Source organism: Atta cephalotes (assembly GCF_000143395.1).
Source record: "Atta cephalotes unplaced genomic scaffold scaffold00010, whole genome shotgun sequence".
Taxonomy (NCBI): Eukaryota; Metazoa; Arthropoda; class Insecta; order Hymenoptera; family Formicidae; genus Atta; species Atta cephalotes.
The window spans coordinates 2,063,443-2,081,662 of record NW_012130074.1 but is presented as its reverse complement, the minus strand read 5'-3'; the positions used below and the strand labels follow the sequence as shown (position 1 = coordinate 2,081,662).

General features: G+C 30.8%; 1 protein-coding gene across 2 annotated transcripts; it reads left to right on the top strand.

Annotated features, from left to right (window-relative positions):
- The first annotated feature begins 1,322 nt into the window (after positions 1-1,322).
- Positions 1,323-4,426, top strand: LOC105627704 (chymotrypsin-2-like). Of its 2 annotated transcripts, none has more exons than XM_012208982.1 (5): positions 1,323-1,377; positions 2,201-2,363; positions 2,643-2,892; positions 3,207-3,344; positions 4,038-4,426. In XM_012208982.1, the coding sequence occupies exons 1-5, from the start codon at positions 1,323-1,325 to the stop codon at positions 4,191-4,193; spliced, it is 762 nt and encodes a 253-aa protein (XP_012064372.1). In that variant the 3' UTR covers positions 4,194-4,426. The 2 variants fall into 2 exon arrangements, with proteins under 2 accessions (XP_012064372.1, XP_012064371.1); XM_012208981.1 differs by having other exon boundaries at positions 1,323-1,385; positions 2,197-2,363.
- The last annotated feature ends 13,794 nt before the right edge of the window (positions 4,427-18,220 follow it).

Sequence of the window (18,220 nt, the reverse complement as noted above, 5' to 3'; positions counted from 1 at the left end):
ATTTTTAAGGAAATACGTCAGAAGTAGCATATCAAAGAAACACGCGCGTTATCGAATCACCAGACTTGGCAAATGTATTAGGAGATAAGTGTGAGGTTGAAGTGAATTTTATAAATATCTCTAACGCATATCGCTCGCCGTGAAATTGAATAACTAATGACGTGATATTGCGAAATATAAAATTATCGCGGAATATAACACGTTTTGCTTGCGACAAATTCGCAATACGGAATAAAATCATTGCTCAAGTTTTCTTCATGCAAGACGTAATCTTTAAAAATATTGCCAATATATTTTGTATAATGTATTTCATATAAATTAATTTATATAATGTATATTTTTTATATTAATTAATATTATTTATATATTTTATAATAAGTGGAAGTACGCTTAATACAATGAAAAATAATCAATAATCAATTAGACATCGAATTAATATCGAATTGCCATTAGGATTATCGATATCGATTTGATATCGATTCAGGTTATTTCTCACTGAGAATCTAAACACATGTATATGTATCACAAAAGTTTCTTTAATAAATTTATTATTTATATTCTTATTAAATTACGTTTTTCTAAATTCTGTAATAATTAGTATTTTTTGCATCAATAATTACGCCGCATAATTGTATCGTTAATTATGTAATTATATTTTGTCTTAAGTTGTGTTCTTTGAAAATGTCTGAATGAAAATGATAAAAAAATCTAAGGGAAAAATATGTTTTAAATAAAATAATTTCATAGTTTTTTTACAAATAATTCTGAATGCGTAAAATCATAATAAAATATAAATATATGCGAAAAGAATAGATATGCAAATGGTGCTTTTATTTATTTCATTATTAAACTCATAAAAATATAATATATCTAAGTAAATTATCTAAATAAATTTTAATAATTCAATATATTTAGACTTTATATTACATATATTATCATTAATTATTGATTATTACCATTATTACCATTTCCATCGCCTAATAGTCCAAATCGAATTTAAATTGCAATTTATATATTTCAGCAGTACGCATTTTTATACAGCAATGATAACAACTATATCCGGTCATAAATTTTCGTAACTACCGGCACGGCAGCATATCACTTTACCTATCGCATCGCGCATGAGATACATCCGGACAATGTATTTTCTTTTTGCTGGTGTCTGACCTAAATTTAAATGTCCAACATTTCCTTAATTATCATCATTTACTGTGTATATAAGAGCTGGTGGTAAACGAGTATAAAAATTAATTGATATTAAATCATCAAACGCTGCAGAAAACAAAGTAAAGTCTACTGATTGACTTTATTGTCTACTAAAAATGTTATCGATACTCTACATTTTAAGTATTATTGCAAATATATATGAATTATCAGGTAAGAATATATTATAAGAGTCCTTTATATTTCTATACAATGAAATTTTTTTATAAGTTAACATGCATATTCAAAAAATATTAACTAATAAAATATATGAAGGATCTCTTTTTTTTAGGATCATACATTTGTAATAAATTGTTGTAAAATTCAACTATCATAAGATCCATTTTCGCTGAAAATGATTTTATTTAGAGAGGCACCGGATATCTGTGGTTTCTGGCAATACGCATGCATCCGAAATTTTATATTAAAATGTGTAACGTGGTGTAAATATCTTAAAAACTTTTATTATCACTGATATATGTTTTTAGAAGTATATCAGTCAAAACTTTTATTATGACTGATATATTTCTAAAAAAATATATCAGTAATAATAAAAATTTTTAAGATATTTATCACGATGCACATCGTTTCAATATAAAATTTCGGCTATATATATTGTCTAAAACTAAAACTAAATATTAGCCGGATGCATCCTTAGTTTTATTAAATTACATATAAATTAAATCTATATTTAAATCTTAAATGTATTAAATAAAACTAAAAGTTTATTTTACATATATTGTTATTTTTTGTTATTTATTGCAATTTATTATCAATAATTTATCGCAATAATTATTAATTTATTGTATTTGTATATGATGCAATTTACACATTAGAGATCTTTTTTCAATTTATTAAATTAAACAATAATAATAAAAAGATGAAAATCATTCGAAAAATTTGATGTAAATAATATTGAACATAATTCTATTTTAAGTAAATAATAAGACGTACGACAAAGTCTTTTTATGTGAAAAGTTTTTTTATAATTACGTAGCCGACGAGTCAGTTGAACCAATCCCAAAAATCGTGGGGGGCAAACTTGCCGATGAAGGACAATTTCCTTATCAAGCATCTCTTCGTTTAAACAATCAACATTTCTGTGGAGGTTCCGTGATAAGTGAAAGATACATCCTTACAGCTGCTCATTGCTGCTCAGGGTATATGACAACTGTTCTTAGAATAGATTATTTTACATATATAATAATATATTCGTATTAACAATTAAATACTTTCCTACACATGTATAATTAATTACATATTTAAATTTATTTTATATTAAAAACAGTATGTAATTAATTTTGATTAATATTGTCACATCTTCTAAAAAATAAATAAGCTGCAAAATTTTTATATTATAATATTATGCATAATATTACAGCAAGAGATAATTGTTTGACAGAATTATTATTATATAATTTTATAATCTTTGTTTACAGTCTTGATAACACGGTTATCACGGTTGTATTGGGCACAAATACTCTAGACAAAGGTGGCGATCAATACTTTTCGATCAAGAAATGGATACATCCTTATTATAATTCCGTCTTCATCTGGCATGACATCGCATTAATTAAAGTGAACAAAGATATCGTTTTTGGAGACAAAGTAAAACCAATTGCTCTGCCCACCAAAAACTTTGACAAATCCGATTATCCGGTCATATTGTCGGGCTGGGGTACTACTAGTGTAAATATAAAATACTTATCTATTTGCCTATTATGTTGAGAGACACAAAAATTTCATTTCAAATATGCCTTGCATATTTATAAATTATTAGTAAATTATTAAGTAATATTAAGTACAATACATGTATATACATTATATAATATACATATAAATATTAATAAAATCAATTGTCCGTTTTCCATTTGAAACATTCGGTATTCCTTGTTAATTAAATAATAAAGTAGATTAAAATGATTATTTAGTAATTCGAATTATTATATAAACAATTATTTTTCGGATTAATTTAAATAATTATTTATGTGTGGGTATTACAGTATCCGGGAAAGACACCGAACGATTTACAATATATCCAGCTCAGAGTCATCAATCAAAAACAGTGCGCAGCTAGCAGCTTTCGCATCACCAAAAATAATATCTGCACGCTCAACAAATGGGGCGAAGGTGCCTGTCACGTAAGTAAATTCTAATCTGATTGAGTACTTAGGAAGAGAGCCCTTTCATTACGAGAAGCCGCATGATATACATTTATCGTACATTTTACAAATAGCATTTTTTAGCACGATATATGCTTAATTGAAAATTAGGATTAAATGCTTAATTGAAAATTGTAATTGAAGAATTTTTAAATTGAAAAATTCTAAATTATTTTAATTACAGAAATAGTATATTTTAAAGTATAGAAACAATGTACCATTATATATATTTTTTAAAGATAATATGTTTTAAATATAAAATATACATCGAATATATATTAATTTAATCACAATAATAGTTTTTAATTATACACAATACAGTTCGATAATATGTGTATGCAGTATAATTAATATTCATTAAAAATAGTCAGAATAATATTTACTAAAAAAAATTTGTTATTCTTGAGACTTCCATGGGTGCTTTCTTTATAAAGATTATGCGTTTCGCGGATTTTCTCCGTGTCCAGATCCATTCTTGGAATGCCAACGTTTCGTGAACTTTGCAGTCCACTTCATCAGGGCGAGGAGCAACCTGATACTTCGAGTATTAGGCTGCTCCTCACCCTGATGAAGTGTATTGCAAGATTCACGAAACGTTGGCATTCTAAGAATGGATCTGGACATGGAGAAACGCATAATCATTAATTTGTTATGTTCTTTATATGTGTGTAGGGTGATTCTGGTGGTCCTCTGGTGGCCGGCAATGAGCAAATAGGCGTAGTGTCCTGGGGAATACCTTGCGCTAAGAACCAACCAGATGTATACACGCGAGTTTATGCCTATATGCCTTGGATCGACAAATGTATCCAACAGGATAAATCCATATAAATGGATTGCGAACAATTTTTATAACAATTACAATTTTGCATATAACAATGATAAATATATTCTTTATCAAATATTGGTCCTCATTCTGGCAATAAGAAGATAGATAATTGTCAAATAAAATAGTTAATGATAATTTCATTTCAAATATCAGCACTTATGGCGTTTATATTTTCTAAAATAATTCATATAAGTAATTCCGTTTGCATATAATAAATAAATAAAATGAAGAAAGATGTTTTATGTAAAACCTTTTCTTCCAGTAGGATATATTTAAGTATATATTTCTTTACGTTATTTAAATCCGTTTTTTAACTCATTTCTAATAGAAACAGAATTATAAAATAAATAATGCATGTCATCCGAATAATTCATGTAATATAATGTGAATAAGCCAATAACAAATTTCCATTCTACATGAGAATTAATAATTAAACATTTATAAATAACTAACTCAAGTTGAGGAGAGATTTTCAAGCAAGTAACTTAAACTTTGTAGCTGCATGCCGAGACTAAAGACTAAACAAACGTGTTGCACCGTCTGTGTTCCAAATCTTTCTTTTTCTTAACTTGAAACTACTATAACTCCCTAGTTGAAAATTCAACAAACGACGATCAAAGAAATTGGAAAAGGAATACACAGCATGTTTTCTCAACGATTAATTTATCTGTTATATTAATAATGTAATATTAATATAATGTCAAATAAAGTAATATATTTTTATTCTGTGTTATAGAAGCAAAATGAAATATATGATTATATAAAAATAATAAAAACATTACAATTCATTATTTATCAATTGTTAAATTACATTTCTTTTTATTATATTTTGCAAGTGCTTGAATGTTAAGTGATAAACGGGGCATCCATTCACAATGCGTATTTCATAAATGATAGCCTACGCTTTCCAAGTAATATGATCTAGATAAACTGAATATTACAATTGTACATAATTGGCATTAGCATAATTTCAACAATAGTAGATATTATGTCATGTTAAGCAGACTGAACCTCTTAGTTGTGCGCGCGCGCGCGCGCGTGTGTGTGTGTGTGTTGTGTAATATATATATATATATACACATATATATATACAGAGATTCATAAATGCTTAATGCACAAATTAGTTGCATGTATATTTAGATATATTCGCAGAGGCGGGCATATTTTATATTAAATTATTTATCTATCATAATTATTGATTATTCGGTAATAATTTAATAACAATTAATTTCTCACAATAATATATGTAAAGAAATACAACATTTTATTATATGTATACAGGCTAATCGTTAAATAGGTTATAAGATTTTAAGGAGGTCCTTATATTTTTATTAATTAAATTAAATTAATAAATTTAAGACAAAACTTCATATGGCTATATATATATATATATATATATATATATATATATATAAACTACATATCCGAAACGATTTATTATTATATTCGAAGACACAAGATATCAAAGATGCATTTCGTTGCACGCATGACGTATCATTTTATCTTCGTAATATTCTGCGGACAAGAATGATAAAATGATACATCGTGCACATTATGCGTGCAACGGAATGCAATCAAAGTTGAAAATAAAATTTTTATAAAAATTTCGAAAATTATTCGAATTATTTTGATGAAACTTTATATTACTTTTAAAAACATGAAAGTTTCATTAAAATAACCTGAGTGATTTAAAATTTTATGATAAAATAAAATTTTTCCTTCAATTTTGACACTATTTGTATTTTTGAAATTATAATAATAAACTATTTCGAGCACACAGTTATATGAAGTTTTTATCTTGAATTAATGTGAGGAATTATCTTTCAACATCTTTTAAAATATTTAAAAATCACCTAGTATATTATTATTATTATTATTATTATATTATAAAGTATTTAGATAAATTTGACAAGATAGATAAAAAAAAGATAGATAAATTTTGACAAGAAGCATGCACTTAGAATAAACTTTAAAATGTGCAAATGTATATGTATTAAAATGTTTATAATTCTACATGTATTCAGCAAGGATTTAAATTTGTAGTATAAATCATGTAATTAATTATTTATTATAATAGAAGAGATTTGATAGAAGTATTATAAAAATTTTTAATGTTATATTTTAACAAAAATTTATATAAAATATAAAATATTTTTTTCCATAATAATTGTCAAACGATTCTTTCATTATTTAGAGTAAATGCGAAAATAATTTTAAGTCGACTTCTTATTTGACGAAAAGGATTGTCTTTCAACATTGTGCAAAACGCGCAAGTCACGCGCCGCTTTTCGTCGATTAACGATCGGTGAGTTTAAGGAACTAGCGCGAAATCCTGGCCGAAGATTTCGGTCAAGCTCCTAATGACCCATTTCCAGAGGCGCATGCTCGAGCGTGTATCCAATGTTACTTTAAGGTAAAAACGTCGTAGCACGTAACTGTGCCAGCAGGTGGTGGCTTTCGCGCGCGGAATAAAGTCGAGGGTGGAGACAGAGAAAGCACAAATTGACGATCCGGTCGATCGGCGGAATATCGTTGTCGCGGATAGTGGAGAAGACCGACGCGCGATTAGACTCCCGCAATATCTCTTCGAGTTCTTTTGAGAATCTAGGCCATTCTAGGCAAAGAATGCGTTTTGCAATAACGCTTCCATCAAACGTCTCGCGCCTTATTGTAATCAATTGTTTGTACACACACCAATATTCTTCCAATATTGAAGATGATCAGCTTGAGACATACCGGTATTCATTCTCGAAAATTAGAAGAGGATCCGATATGGGATTCTTTTTGGAGAATTGAGGAGATCCTGGCAAGTATCGTGAATGCTACTACAAAATTTGAAATTGCTTGTTATCGACAAAAACTACAAATCATGCCTTCATCTATAATATACATCATTAAACATAAACAAGATAGTTGTGCATTTACTGAAGATGTAGCTACATTGTAAAATAAATTGTTTCATCATTTGCGCTACTAATTTAATTATTTTGTTTGGGATAGTACTTATAATCTAGTCTTATTTTTAAGATTGATTTTTTAGTTAATCGTTATATTTAAGACCATTTTAAATATATCCTGTATTTTCATATAATTTTTCAGAATTTCTCTATAATTTTATGACTTTCTCACATTTTTTGTACGAATTAGAACACTTCTTAGAAAATCTACATCTTTTCTCAGAATTTTTCATATATGTTAATTATGAAATATCGTAAGATTTTTAAGATTTTTTGTAAGTATAATTTTAGGATAAAATGTTATAATTTTAGGATAAATCTAAAAAATTTAAAAATACTTTTTAAAAATTATAGGATGAAAAATTTCAGAATATTTCAGAATTCATTGTATAAGAAGTTCTGAGATGTAAACTTTCTGAATATTTCTGAATACTTCTGAAAAATGTTCCAATTTGTATAAAAATTATGAGAAAAATTTTCACTAAGGTAGTCTTATTTCTTAAGATGCTAATACAGTTCTGTGATTTATGACCTCTTAAGAAACGTAAATCAATCGTGTTAGCATCTTGAGTTGTTACTTAAGATGATTTTAAAATAAGACCGGATTACTGAATACTGTAGAAAAAAATTAAAGTGTAAGTTAAATGTAAAGGGGAAGTAACAAAAGCATAAACGATGCTCTTAGGAAGCGAAAATTGAGACAATAGAATGTAAACGAGATGTTGACGCTTTTTTTTACATTTCATTATCTCAATTTCCTAGAAACTTCGTTTACGATTCTGTTACTCTCACTTTACATTTGACTTACACTTTAATTTTTATTTTTATTAGAGTATTTATAGTTTGTTTTTATTTTAACATCATTTTAATCTCTTCCCTTACATTCGACTTATACGCTGTGTCTATAATAGAGCAAACCATAAGAAATGATTAATCACTGTCGAGTGTGAGGAGAATAATCAAATATGATTAACAATTTTTTACGACTTTTAAGGCTTACTGCTCTACTGTAGATACTTTTTGCGCTCCGATTTACTTTCGCTAGAAAACCGGTTGAAGTCTGATCTCACAATCTGAAATGATCTTAATACTTCATTCAATCAATTGTATTTCGAGATCATACTTAAGACAATCTTAAAATATAAGATTAGGCTGCGAATATCATTAATTCAAAAAAACCTTAAAATTTTTTACTCGTTTTAGTTTTTGCGAAAAAGAAACGATTTCTTGCTATCGTTCTTTCCCAAACGCTATAACTGTTGTTTTCTCTAAATTAAACAAAATATCCTCTCCTTTACATGATAATATGTCATTATATCCATTCGAAAAAAGGGATTTAGGAAAACTGATCAGAGTAGAGTAATTATTCCCTAGAAAAAAAAAAACGTAAAAATAAAAAATTCAAACTCAATTTCGCACGTTCATTAACTCTTTGATATTTTTATTGCCGATAACATTTTCAAGATCATTAGAAGTCATTAATGGATTTTGTTGATACAATTTAATTTAACGTATTTTAGCAACGTAAAAACAAAAACTGCTGATATAAGAACACCATCCTAACTTCTCTTAATAGCCGAACAATAGCATTCTTATATGATAGAAGCCAATGAAATAACAAAGCTCAATGTATAATAATACATTAATGACGTCTCCTCAGTGGCTTCTTGTAGTAGTAAGCCATGATGCGACAGTTGCATCATTGGTACATTAAACCCGGAAGTAGTTACCTGATTTTTTTTTACGATTATCTGAAGTGTTTTTATATTCCAATTAAAATCAATATTCTTAATAACATTGTACACTATCGACTGTTTTCCGATTTATTAGTATTTGAGAATATTATTATGGATGTAAATTTAACTAGTTTTCTAAAAATTAGTAACTAAGAATTTAACTAAGAATTAGAACTAAACAAATGTTAAACGGAAATATGCACGTTAAATAACTTATTATGACAGTATAAAAAAAATAAAGATTTTAATGAATATAATGCTTTTCCATTGCGGGTTTTCGGAATTACATATTTAAAAGTTCGCAAAGAATAGTTATTAAAAAAGGAATATATAAAATATCGTTTATAAAAATCCAGTTTAATACTGGAAATTATTTATTCTGAATATTAAAAATAGAAAACTCTGAACAGTACTTTTAGTGAGTAATTAATCATTATCTTTCTACAATATTAAATTTCTACAATGGATAGAGAAAACAATATTTTACAATAATTCACATTTTTTCGCAGCTGGGATGTATAAAAATACTACAGCTGATCATTCCCGGATTAATCGACCTGTATTCGTTGTGTGATTAGCGAGAAGTTGACGCGGAATCAGAATGAACAGAAAATGAAAAGTTCTGTTCGAAGTTACATGACCGGCGTCCAGGACACGGAAATATTCGTGCACCCGGATCATCATCGGCAACCCAAGATCCAAGTCGTCGCGAACCAAGTCGTACTCTCGAGAATCTCGAGAGTCTCGAGCCGGAGTCGGAGTCGAATAAATCGCGCGTCGCGCCCGCGCGCGTCGCGCCGCGTGACCCAAATAGCGTGACGCGCGCGCGTGCGCGCGATCCGTGCTCCTGAGGGTGTGTTTTCATCCCCGCTTCGTTTCCCCCGTGCGCGGAGAACCCCTCTCTTTCTCTCCTCGCTGTCGCCGTCGCCGTCGCCGTCGTCGCCGTCGCCGTCGCCGTCGCCGTGGTTGCTGCCTTTGCGAAGCACGACAGCTGGTGCCGTGTGACACCTGCTGCAGCGCGAGAGATCGATACTCGTTCCTCGTCCTTGCACCGTCCCCGAGGGAAACGCGAAGGGTGATGATCATGTCCCCGTCAGAGCGGCGCCTCCTGTGACTTCCTCGCCCCATCCATCCATCCATCCCGTCGCGGGCAGCCGCGGGTGATATAGCGTCGCAGAAGGAAATTTCCTCGGAATCTATAAGTGAGTATCCGGCGACGTCTTCTCTTGGCAATAGCCTCCCCACAGATTCGCTTAAGTCTGCTTAAGTCGTGCCGTCGTGCTTACGTCTCGTCACTCGGTAAAAGATATTTGGATTTTTTTCGGCGCGAGCGAAACGAGAATGCGCGCAACTCGCGACGCGCGCGCGAAACTGCGTGTCGAAATACCTTCGGGAGCTATAAGTGCGTGAATAATACATACACATTGCGTTGCAAGCGTTCGTCAATGTTGATCTTAGGTTCTCACGTTCATTTTACACAATTTATTTGAACTGGAAATTCACAAGAAATATTATTAGGCACGAAGTACCGCCTTGATCGAATATTTTTCACTCGTGTGTGTTTATATTCACATTCATTTCCTTCCTCTTGCGATGCAAAAGTCTTATTGCAAGTAAGGTAAACATCTCTGTGACCGAACATTATTAATTTCAAAATGCTTTTTTTAAATATAATATTATAATTTACAATTGTAACCTTTGTAATATATTGTAACAAAAGTAGCATTTGAGATTAATAATAAATTTTATCTAAGTGTCCGCGACATAAGTACACTCTGGGACATTTACTTTATATACTTTTGGTAACTTTTCTCCGTTTCGTAGAAAATTGTGAAACAATTAAAGTGAAACAAAGATAAAAGCTGTTCGAGATCGTCGAGTTCGAATAGATGAAGTTCAAAGAGGCGTCAATGGCACTTGTCCAAATACTCGCAGATTTCCGCAGATTCCGATCATCGATTCTGAGCGAGGGGTTAATGCACCGCAATGATTGCATCGCCAGCGAGATAGCAGTCTCTCGTAATACTTTGATATGGTTTCTCAGTACGCGACACGACGGCGCTTTCTGTTCGCTGTGTTTATACGCGCTCGCGACACTGTTTACGTTTCTTCTGCGCACGTGAGAGCAGGTATCGATCTCGAATGGGACGTCGAAGAGATTCCTTTAATGAATCAACGGATGTGTACGTCTGCAAGGAAGAAAGATTGTATCAGTGTGAAATTATGTGTGCGTTGTTTTATTAAGCGCTTAACAGCGACGACTCGTTAATAAAATGATAAAAGCGCGTTAAAAATATTCCAGGTTATTTTTACGGCACTTATCGAGATCCCTTCGCGACGGATATAAAAAAAATGTCACGTAACTAATTGAAGCAGCGATATCGTTTTGACAAGTGCGACATAAATTTTATCTTGTGCACCAGACAGGTGGCCGCTACGGATATTTTTAAATATCGAGGGATCAATATGGTATGAGCTTTATTCATAAAAGGGAAATGAAAGAAAGTGTTATGACCGCATGAAGTCATTCTTGGCTGACAACAATTCAGTTCTCACCTGCGGAAGTAATTAGAGAGATTTGTTATTATCAAAGAAAGCTTCATGAGCTGCTGTCCTTTCATGTGAGTATCACATATCTTATATCTTTTGTCTATTATAAATATATCTATTATATATTTTTTTTATGATATATATTTTTACAAACGTAATATAATTAAATTTAATATAAATAAGGTACTGAGAATTATAAAACAAATATTATAGAAAAGCCTGTAAGAATCAATGTAATCATTGGGGTGGAAATTATTATTGTGTATATATTTAACAATAATTAATATCTACAGGAAAAAATTGAATCGCATACATTTTGACTTTGTGTCTTCAGTGCGCATATTAAAAAATAAAATAGTTGTAAAGTTCAGATTAAATTTTCCATCTATCGAGTAAGAATCAAATAATTAAAATATTTGAAGTCGTCACATAAATTGTTAAAAAGAGAAATCATCATGTATCAAATATACTATTAATCCGTAAATAACATCTGAGCGCAAATTCGCACCAGCAAAATTTCCAACTTGTATTTAAGGAAATTAGTTTTGCTTAATAGTTTTGAATGAATAATGTTTTGTTTTTCGAAAATTCAATATTACCAATCGATTGATTAGAAAATTTTATATTGAAAAACCTAGGTTTTATTTTAATTTCGTGTTTAATTTTCAAAAGATATAAAATATTAAAAACGCCTGGCGCAAAAATTCGCACCTAAGTGTTCTTTACGGATGTTCAAAAGGGAAAAGGTCCCTTAAAATTCATTGAAACTAAATAAATAGATAGAAGACATTATCGACGCTCGCTCATGGAATCATTTCATTCTTGTTGTTTATTAAATAACAAAGAAAAATAATACTCGCGTTGAACGCCAAATGAAATCCAAGATAATGCGCGAGAGAATAAAAACTCAGGAAGAACATAAGAAAGTCAAAATAAAATAGATTTGTTTTTTTATTCCTGCAAAACTGTACTAGAATTCTCTTTCTCGCTTTCGCCAAATATTAAACATATATTTATCTCATTTTAAGTTTCAAATGCACATTAATTTAGTTACAAAAACAGATCCAATGTCACATTGACCGAATCATAATAAAAAATGACATAAATTCGATCAATAACTGGTCAGTATGATATTAAATCAACATTATTTCGACTTTCTTATTCTCTTTGGAAACTCTTGCAGGCATCTTTATAATATTTGTAATATAATTATATATTTCTTTCATATTTAAATTATATATAAATTATATATAAATTATATATTATATAAGCATTCTGTATATGTCTATAATATCTTATTATATTTAAAAATATTATTTTTTATTATTAAAAAAATGTTATGTATACATATATTTATATTCTTTTTACACATTTATTTATTTATATATTCATTCATTTATTTGTTTATTGTATATTCATTTTTTTGTAAGATCAGAAATAAGTGTTGAACGCATAATTAGTGCATATTAAAGTCGTTGTAATTTATATACAAATAAAATGCAAATATTTCGAATTATAAAATAGAGATTTTACTTAACAGCAATAAAATATATTGGGGATTTTATAGTTTAATTCATTTTTATATTTACATTAAACGCACAGTTTTACGTCATTTTATGTACGACGACTTTAATATAATACCAGTGTAAAAACCACTAAATGCATCCAATCGAGAGAATTCAAATTATTCAACAACACAAATGCCCGTATTCATAGTCAGACTTTGTACTTAAGGCTTCCTTAAATTTATGTTTAGATGCTCAGCAGCCAATATAGCAGACATAATTCATAGAGTATCTAAAGATAAATTTAAGGAAGCCTTAAATATAAGGTCTGACTATGAATACGAATAAAAGTCTAAAATCAGGACATAAAACGTCTTCAAGATATCTTTAACCTAGTCAGGCCTTATATTTAAGACTTCCTTAAATTTATCTTTATATTTATTCTACGAATTATTTCATTGGCTGTTGAGCATCTAAAGATAAATTTAAGGAAGCCTTAAGTACAAGGTCTGACTATGAATACGGGCATTAGACGGTTCTGCAAAAATGTTTTAAGATGTCTCATTATCAGACAAACGTCCTGATTTTACTTTGTGTTATCTGAATACATTTTGAAGCTTTACGATTAATACTCTAATGTCGAATTCGATCATTTGTATGCGACTCCACGCGATTCTGCGCACACGTGCATCCATAAATACAAGCGCAAACATGCTGGTCGCTGCACCTTTCAGGCTACGCAGTGGAGAGTTCACGGGAATACACGGCCGTGTACGCGTGTTTCTTTATGCCATCGTGCACGTACATTGCCTATTTCTCCCACGCTCTCCTCCGTGATTCAGCCTCGCTCTTGCCGTCCCTCCCTCTTACGACCGATCTCCAGGACCGTACATACATTATCGTCAAAAAATTTGCTTCCAAATCCCTAACATTCATACTTTTACATAGAATCAAAATTATCCATTTTTACCAAATTAAAGTAAATTAATTTTAATCTCTATTAATGTAGATTAATTTTAACTTAATTTTTACCTTTTTTTAGTTAGAGAATTAAAAAAAAGATAAAGAATAAGTTAAATCAATTAAGATTAATTTTCTATAGCTGAACTATAGTATACATTTTTGGAATTTAAAGTAAAATAGATATATTGATATTTGGCGAAAGGAAGGAAAATTCTAGTGCAGTTCAAAAATAAAAAATAAATCACAAGATTAAAATTAATGTACATTTGTAAGATTTTCTCGTAATTCGTATTCTATTCAGAATACGCACTTTCCAGTTAAAGCAAAAATCTGTTCGTCTTAATCGTCATAGTTTCACAATTAGACTTTACATTAAGTTTGCTTTTTTCAATTTTTTTTTTAACTTTGCTTCCACTTATTTTAAATTGTAACATAACGATAATTCGTTAAAATTAGAAATTATCATGATTTGAGACAATTCGAGTTATTCGGAAACAAAGCCGATAGCTATTCCGTTATTAGATCAGTAAACACTGATTAATGGTAACATTATATTAATATTATAATTCCACATTCAATAATATAAATATAATACAATACACGTTATATTTTCTAAAACTTTTAGAATCAATTTACTCTTATAGATTGAAAATCGAGTCACTCTTTTTCAGAAATGGCTCAGGCTTCAATTTTTGAAATGAGATTCCACTCTAAAAAAAAGAGAGTATATTACAGATATTATATTGTGAGTAAAAAATTATAACATTACGACATTAATGTTATATTGCTGTTAATTTGTGTTTACTGGATAAAATCATCAAATTGTGTTATAAGAGCCAATAAACGAGAATAGATTAAAATGAATTGAAATTTTAATCCATCCGAGTACTTTTGTAACATTTTGGTATTCTAGTTTTACTTTTTTTTGTATATATTCAATTGGATGGAAAAACTTTTTTTTGGATTCAGTTGGATTGAAAAATCGCATTTCCTATTCAGAATTTTGAATTGTATTTTGAACAGTATATTCGCGATGTACTTAAAGAACTGAAATTTTTTTATATTGAAAAACATAAGAATGTGTTTCATATAATTCCTATAAATAAATAAAAATATATTGCCCTGGTGAAAATTTTTTTCAAAATTTTTCTTATAATTTTTCAGAATTTCTACATAATTTTATTACTTAACTTTCTCACTCATTTTTCATACGAATTGAAACATTTCTCAAAAAATCTACATCTTTTTTCAGAATTTTTCATATATGTTAATTATAAAATATCATAAGATTTCTAAGATTTTTTTGTAAGTATAATTTCTGATGAGAAATATTATATAAAATCTAAAAAATTAAAAAATATATTTTTTTAAATTATGAGATGAGAAATTTCAGAATATATTTCAGAATTCACTTGTGTGAAAAATTCTGAAAGAAGATGCAAACTTTCCGAATGTTTCTGAAAAACGTTGCAATTCGTATAAAAATTATGAAAAAAATTTTCGGCAGGAAGGGAGAGGGAGGGGGTGGGAGGGAATAAAAAGAATTCATTTCAACGTTTACAGATGCGTTTACCTCTGAAAATCTGAATCAATTTCAATCCGTTTCAAAATCTTCTCAAAATTCTCGTTTACTGAGCATCGAAAGTGCCGTGCTCGTGACACCCACACACGCCAGCATATGCCACGGTGATGCCGGCGACCACAGGGCACAGGCCAGTAAGTAAGACCTGCAGCCGTGAGCCGCGGAATCGGCGGAGTGCGGAGACGACAAATGCGCGCAGCTGTAACACGAACGTGAGTCGCCGCTCGCTGCGCTGAGCGCTCTGCAGCTGATGCGACTCGCTGCGCCATCCGCTGTCGTTCACTGCCGTTGTCCTGATTGCCCTGCGCGTCCGTCTGTGTGTTTTGTTTAAGAAAAATGCTCCGCGCCGAGATTCGACATCGTCCCCGCTGATTTCGCATGATCAGCGCCCGCGTGTGTGCGAAACGCGCGGCGATAAGACCTCGACCACGAAAAAAAAAGATCGAAAAAAAAAGTATTCGGCCAAAGAATTCCTCTCTTCTTTGTCGCGAAAACAATCCGTCGCCGAAACCGTCAGTACGTGATGCGGCGCGCGGAATTCGATGTGGCGTCCGTGAATTCGCTCCCTCCGCTCATCCGGATAATGGAGCGCGAGAAGCGGAGGTAGACAAAGGGCCGAGATCCCGAGACAGCCGCGCACGTCTCGCAGCTCGCTCTCATCATCGCCGAGTGTCTCGGCGATTTATTTATATATCCGCGAGACATGCGGTCGCTAACATAGAAAACGCGTCGCTCGCTCGCTCGGAAACGATCCGTGTTTCCGAGGGCTCTTCGTCTGCGAGGAATTCGGATTTTCGGAATTGATCCAGCCAAACACGCTCGGGGTTGTCCGTCGACGACGCGGTTGTGATTTCTTCGTGGATCATCTGTTTCTCTTTTGTCTCCGGAGACAGTGAGGATGAATTGATGCATTAGCGCGACATGTATCGTGATCGTTGGATTTTTCAAGATTTTCGAGAAAACTCGAGTAACAGGGCTGCGTGCATTGTTGACGTTGAAACGGATGGTGGAGCGTAGACTTTAGAGCGGCGACTAGAATATATCCATTATGGAAGCGTTGCGTTTAGCTATACAGTGAGTGCTCCTTTTTCGGCAGATGTACCTCGTGATGTATTGTTTTGATCACGCTTACGCAAAAAGCAATTGATCGTAGACTGTCACTGAGAAAACGATCTGTACAGTCGAAATACGTATTTTGTTTTAGCTTATTTCCAGCAATATTTTAAAATTGTGAATAACAATGTATATCATTTTTAAATGTATTGTTTATCTTAACAATTATAAGTTGATAAAATGTTTTATAGAAACTTTTATCTTCACAAAAACTTTTTCAAGTCTTGAAACAAGAAGTTATTTTTAAACAAATTATTGATTATAATAATGATGATGTATAAATTATATATATATTTTTAATTTATTTTTATTTAAATTATATTTGTTGCATACATTATGTATATTATATATATATATTTAATATTATTTTTTAATATTTTGTGTGCTGCGAGATTTGAATTATGTTGACTTTAATTTGTAATTTTTATTTTTTGTTTAGGACACGGCTTGGGGAGAGGATGGTCAGCATGAGCTCCATGCTTGTAGAGACAGTCAGTATAAATTATGAAGACTTTAATGAGAGTTTTTTAACATGTGGTACCTGTCTCTGCGTTTACGATGGCAGCGAACATACACCTAAATTACTACCATGTTCACACACGGTATGATTTATGTATAGAATAAAATAATTAATAAATATAGAATAATATTATAATTATATATACATATTGCACGTAATATATATCTTGATCTTATATATCTTGATAATCTTATCTCTGTTTATAGGTATGTTTACATTGTTTAACAAGAATTGCTGCGTCTCAAACACGAGAGACAGGAGCATTTAGATGTCCCATTTGTAGAGAATTAATAACTATTCCTCGTGGAGGGGTACCTGCACTGCCCCCGAGTTTTCTCGTAAATCAACTACTGGATCTTATGTCTCGACAAAGACGAGAGGTATATTTGAGCAGAATATTGTCAATTTGTTATTACAGATAAATTTTTTTCTTAAATAGTCTCAATATCATTATACCTATTTACTTGCAGGTCATCCCAAAGTGTTCAGTTCATATAAATCAGGAATTATTATTTTGTGAAACATGTGATACAGTGTTCTGTACAGTGTGTACTAGTGGGACACATGCAGGAACGTCACCTGGATGCACAGAACATACAATTATCCCTTTTAGTATTGCGATAAAAAGAATGTCCGAAATATTATTGTATAAAGCTAACGAGTGTATATCCAAGGTGAAAATTAATTTTTCTTTTTTAATTTTTAACTATATTTTATATTAATAAGTCAATGTATTGTTTAATGTGCTTTATTCTTATTTTTTAAATATTATATATTTATTTTTACATGCTTTATATATCTGTGATGTAAATGTATATATAATGCTTTTATTCATTTGAAATACAAGTATATTGTTTAAAAAATTTTTTGCAAAAATATCTTATAATATTTTTTGTAATAGTGTTGCTTAATTTTTATGTTTTACTACACTTGCGTAGTAATTAAATAACGCGTACAAATTTATACGCACATACACACACATACACGCACGCACACACACACACACACACACACACACCACACACACACACACACACACACACACACATACACACACACACACACATACACACACACACACACACACACACACACACACACAC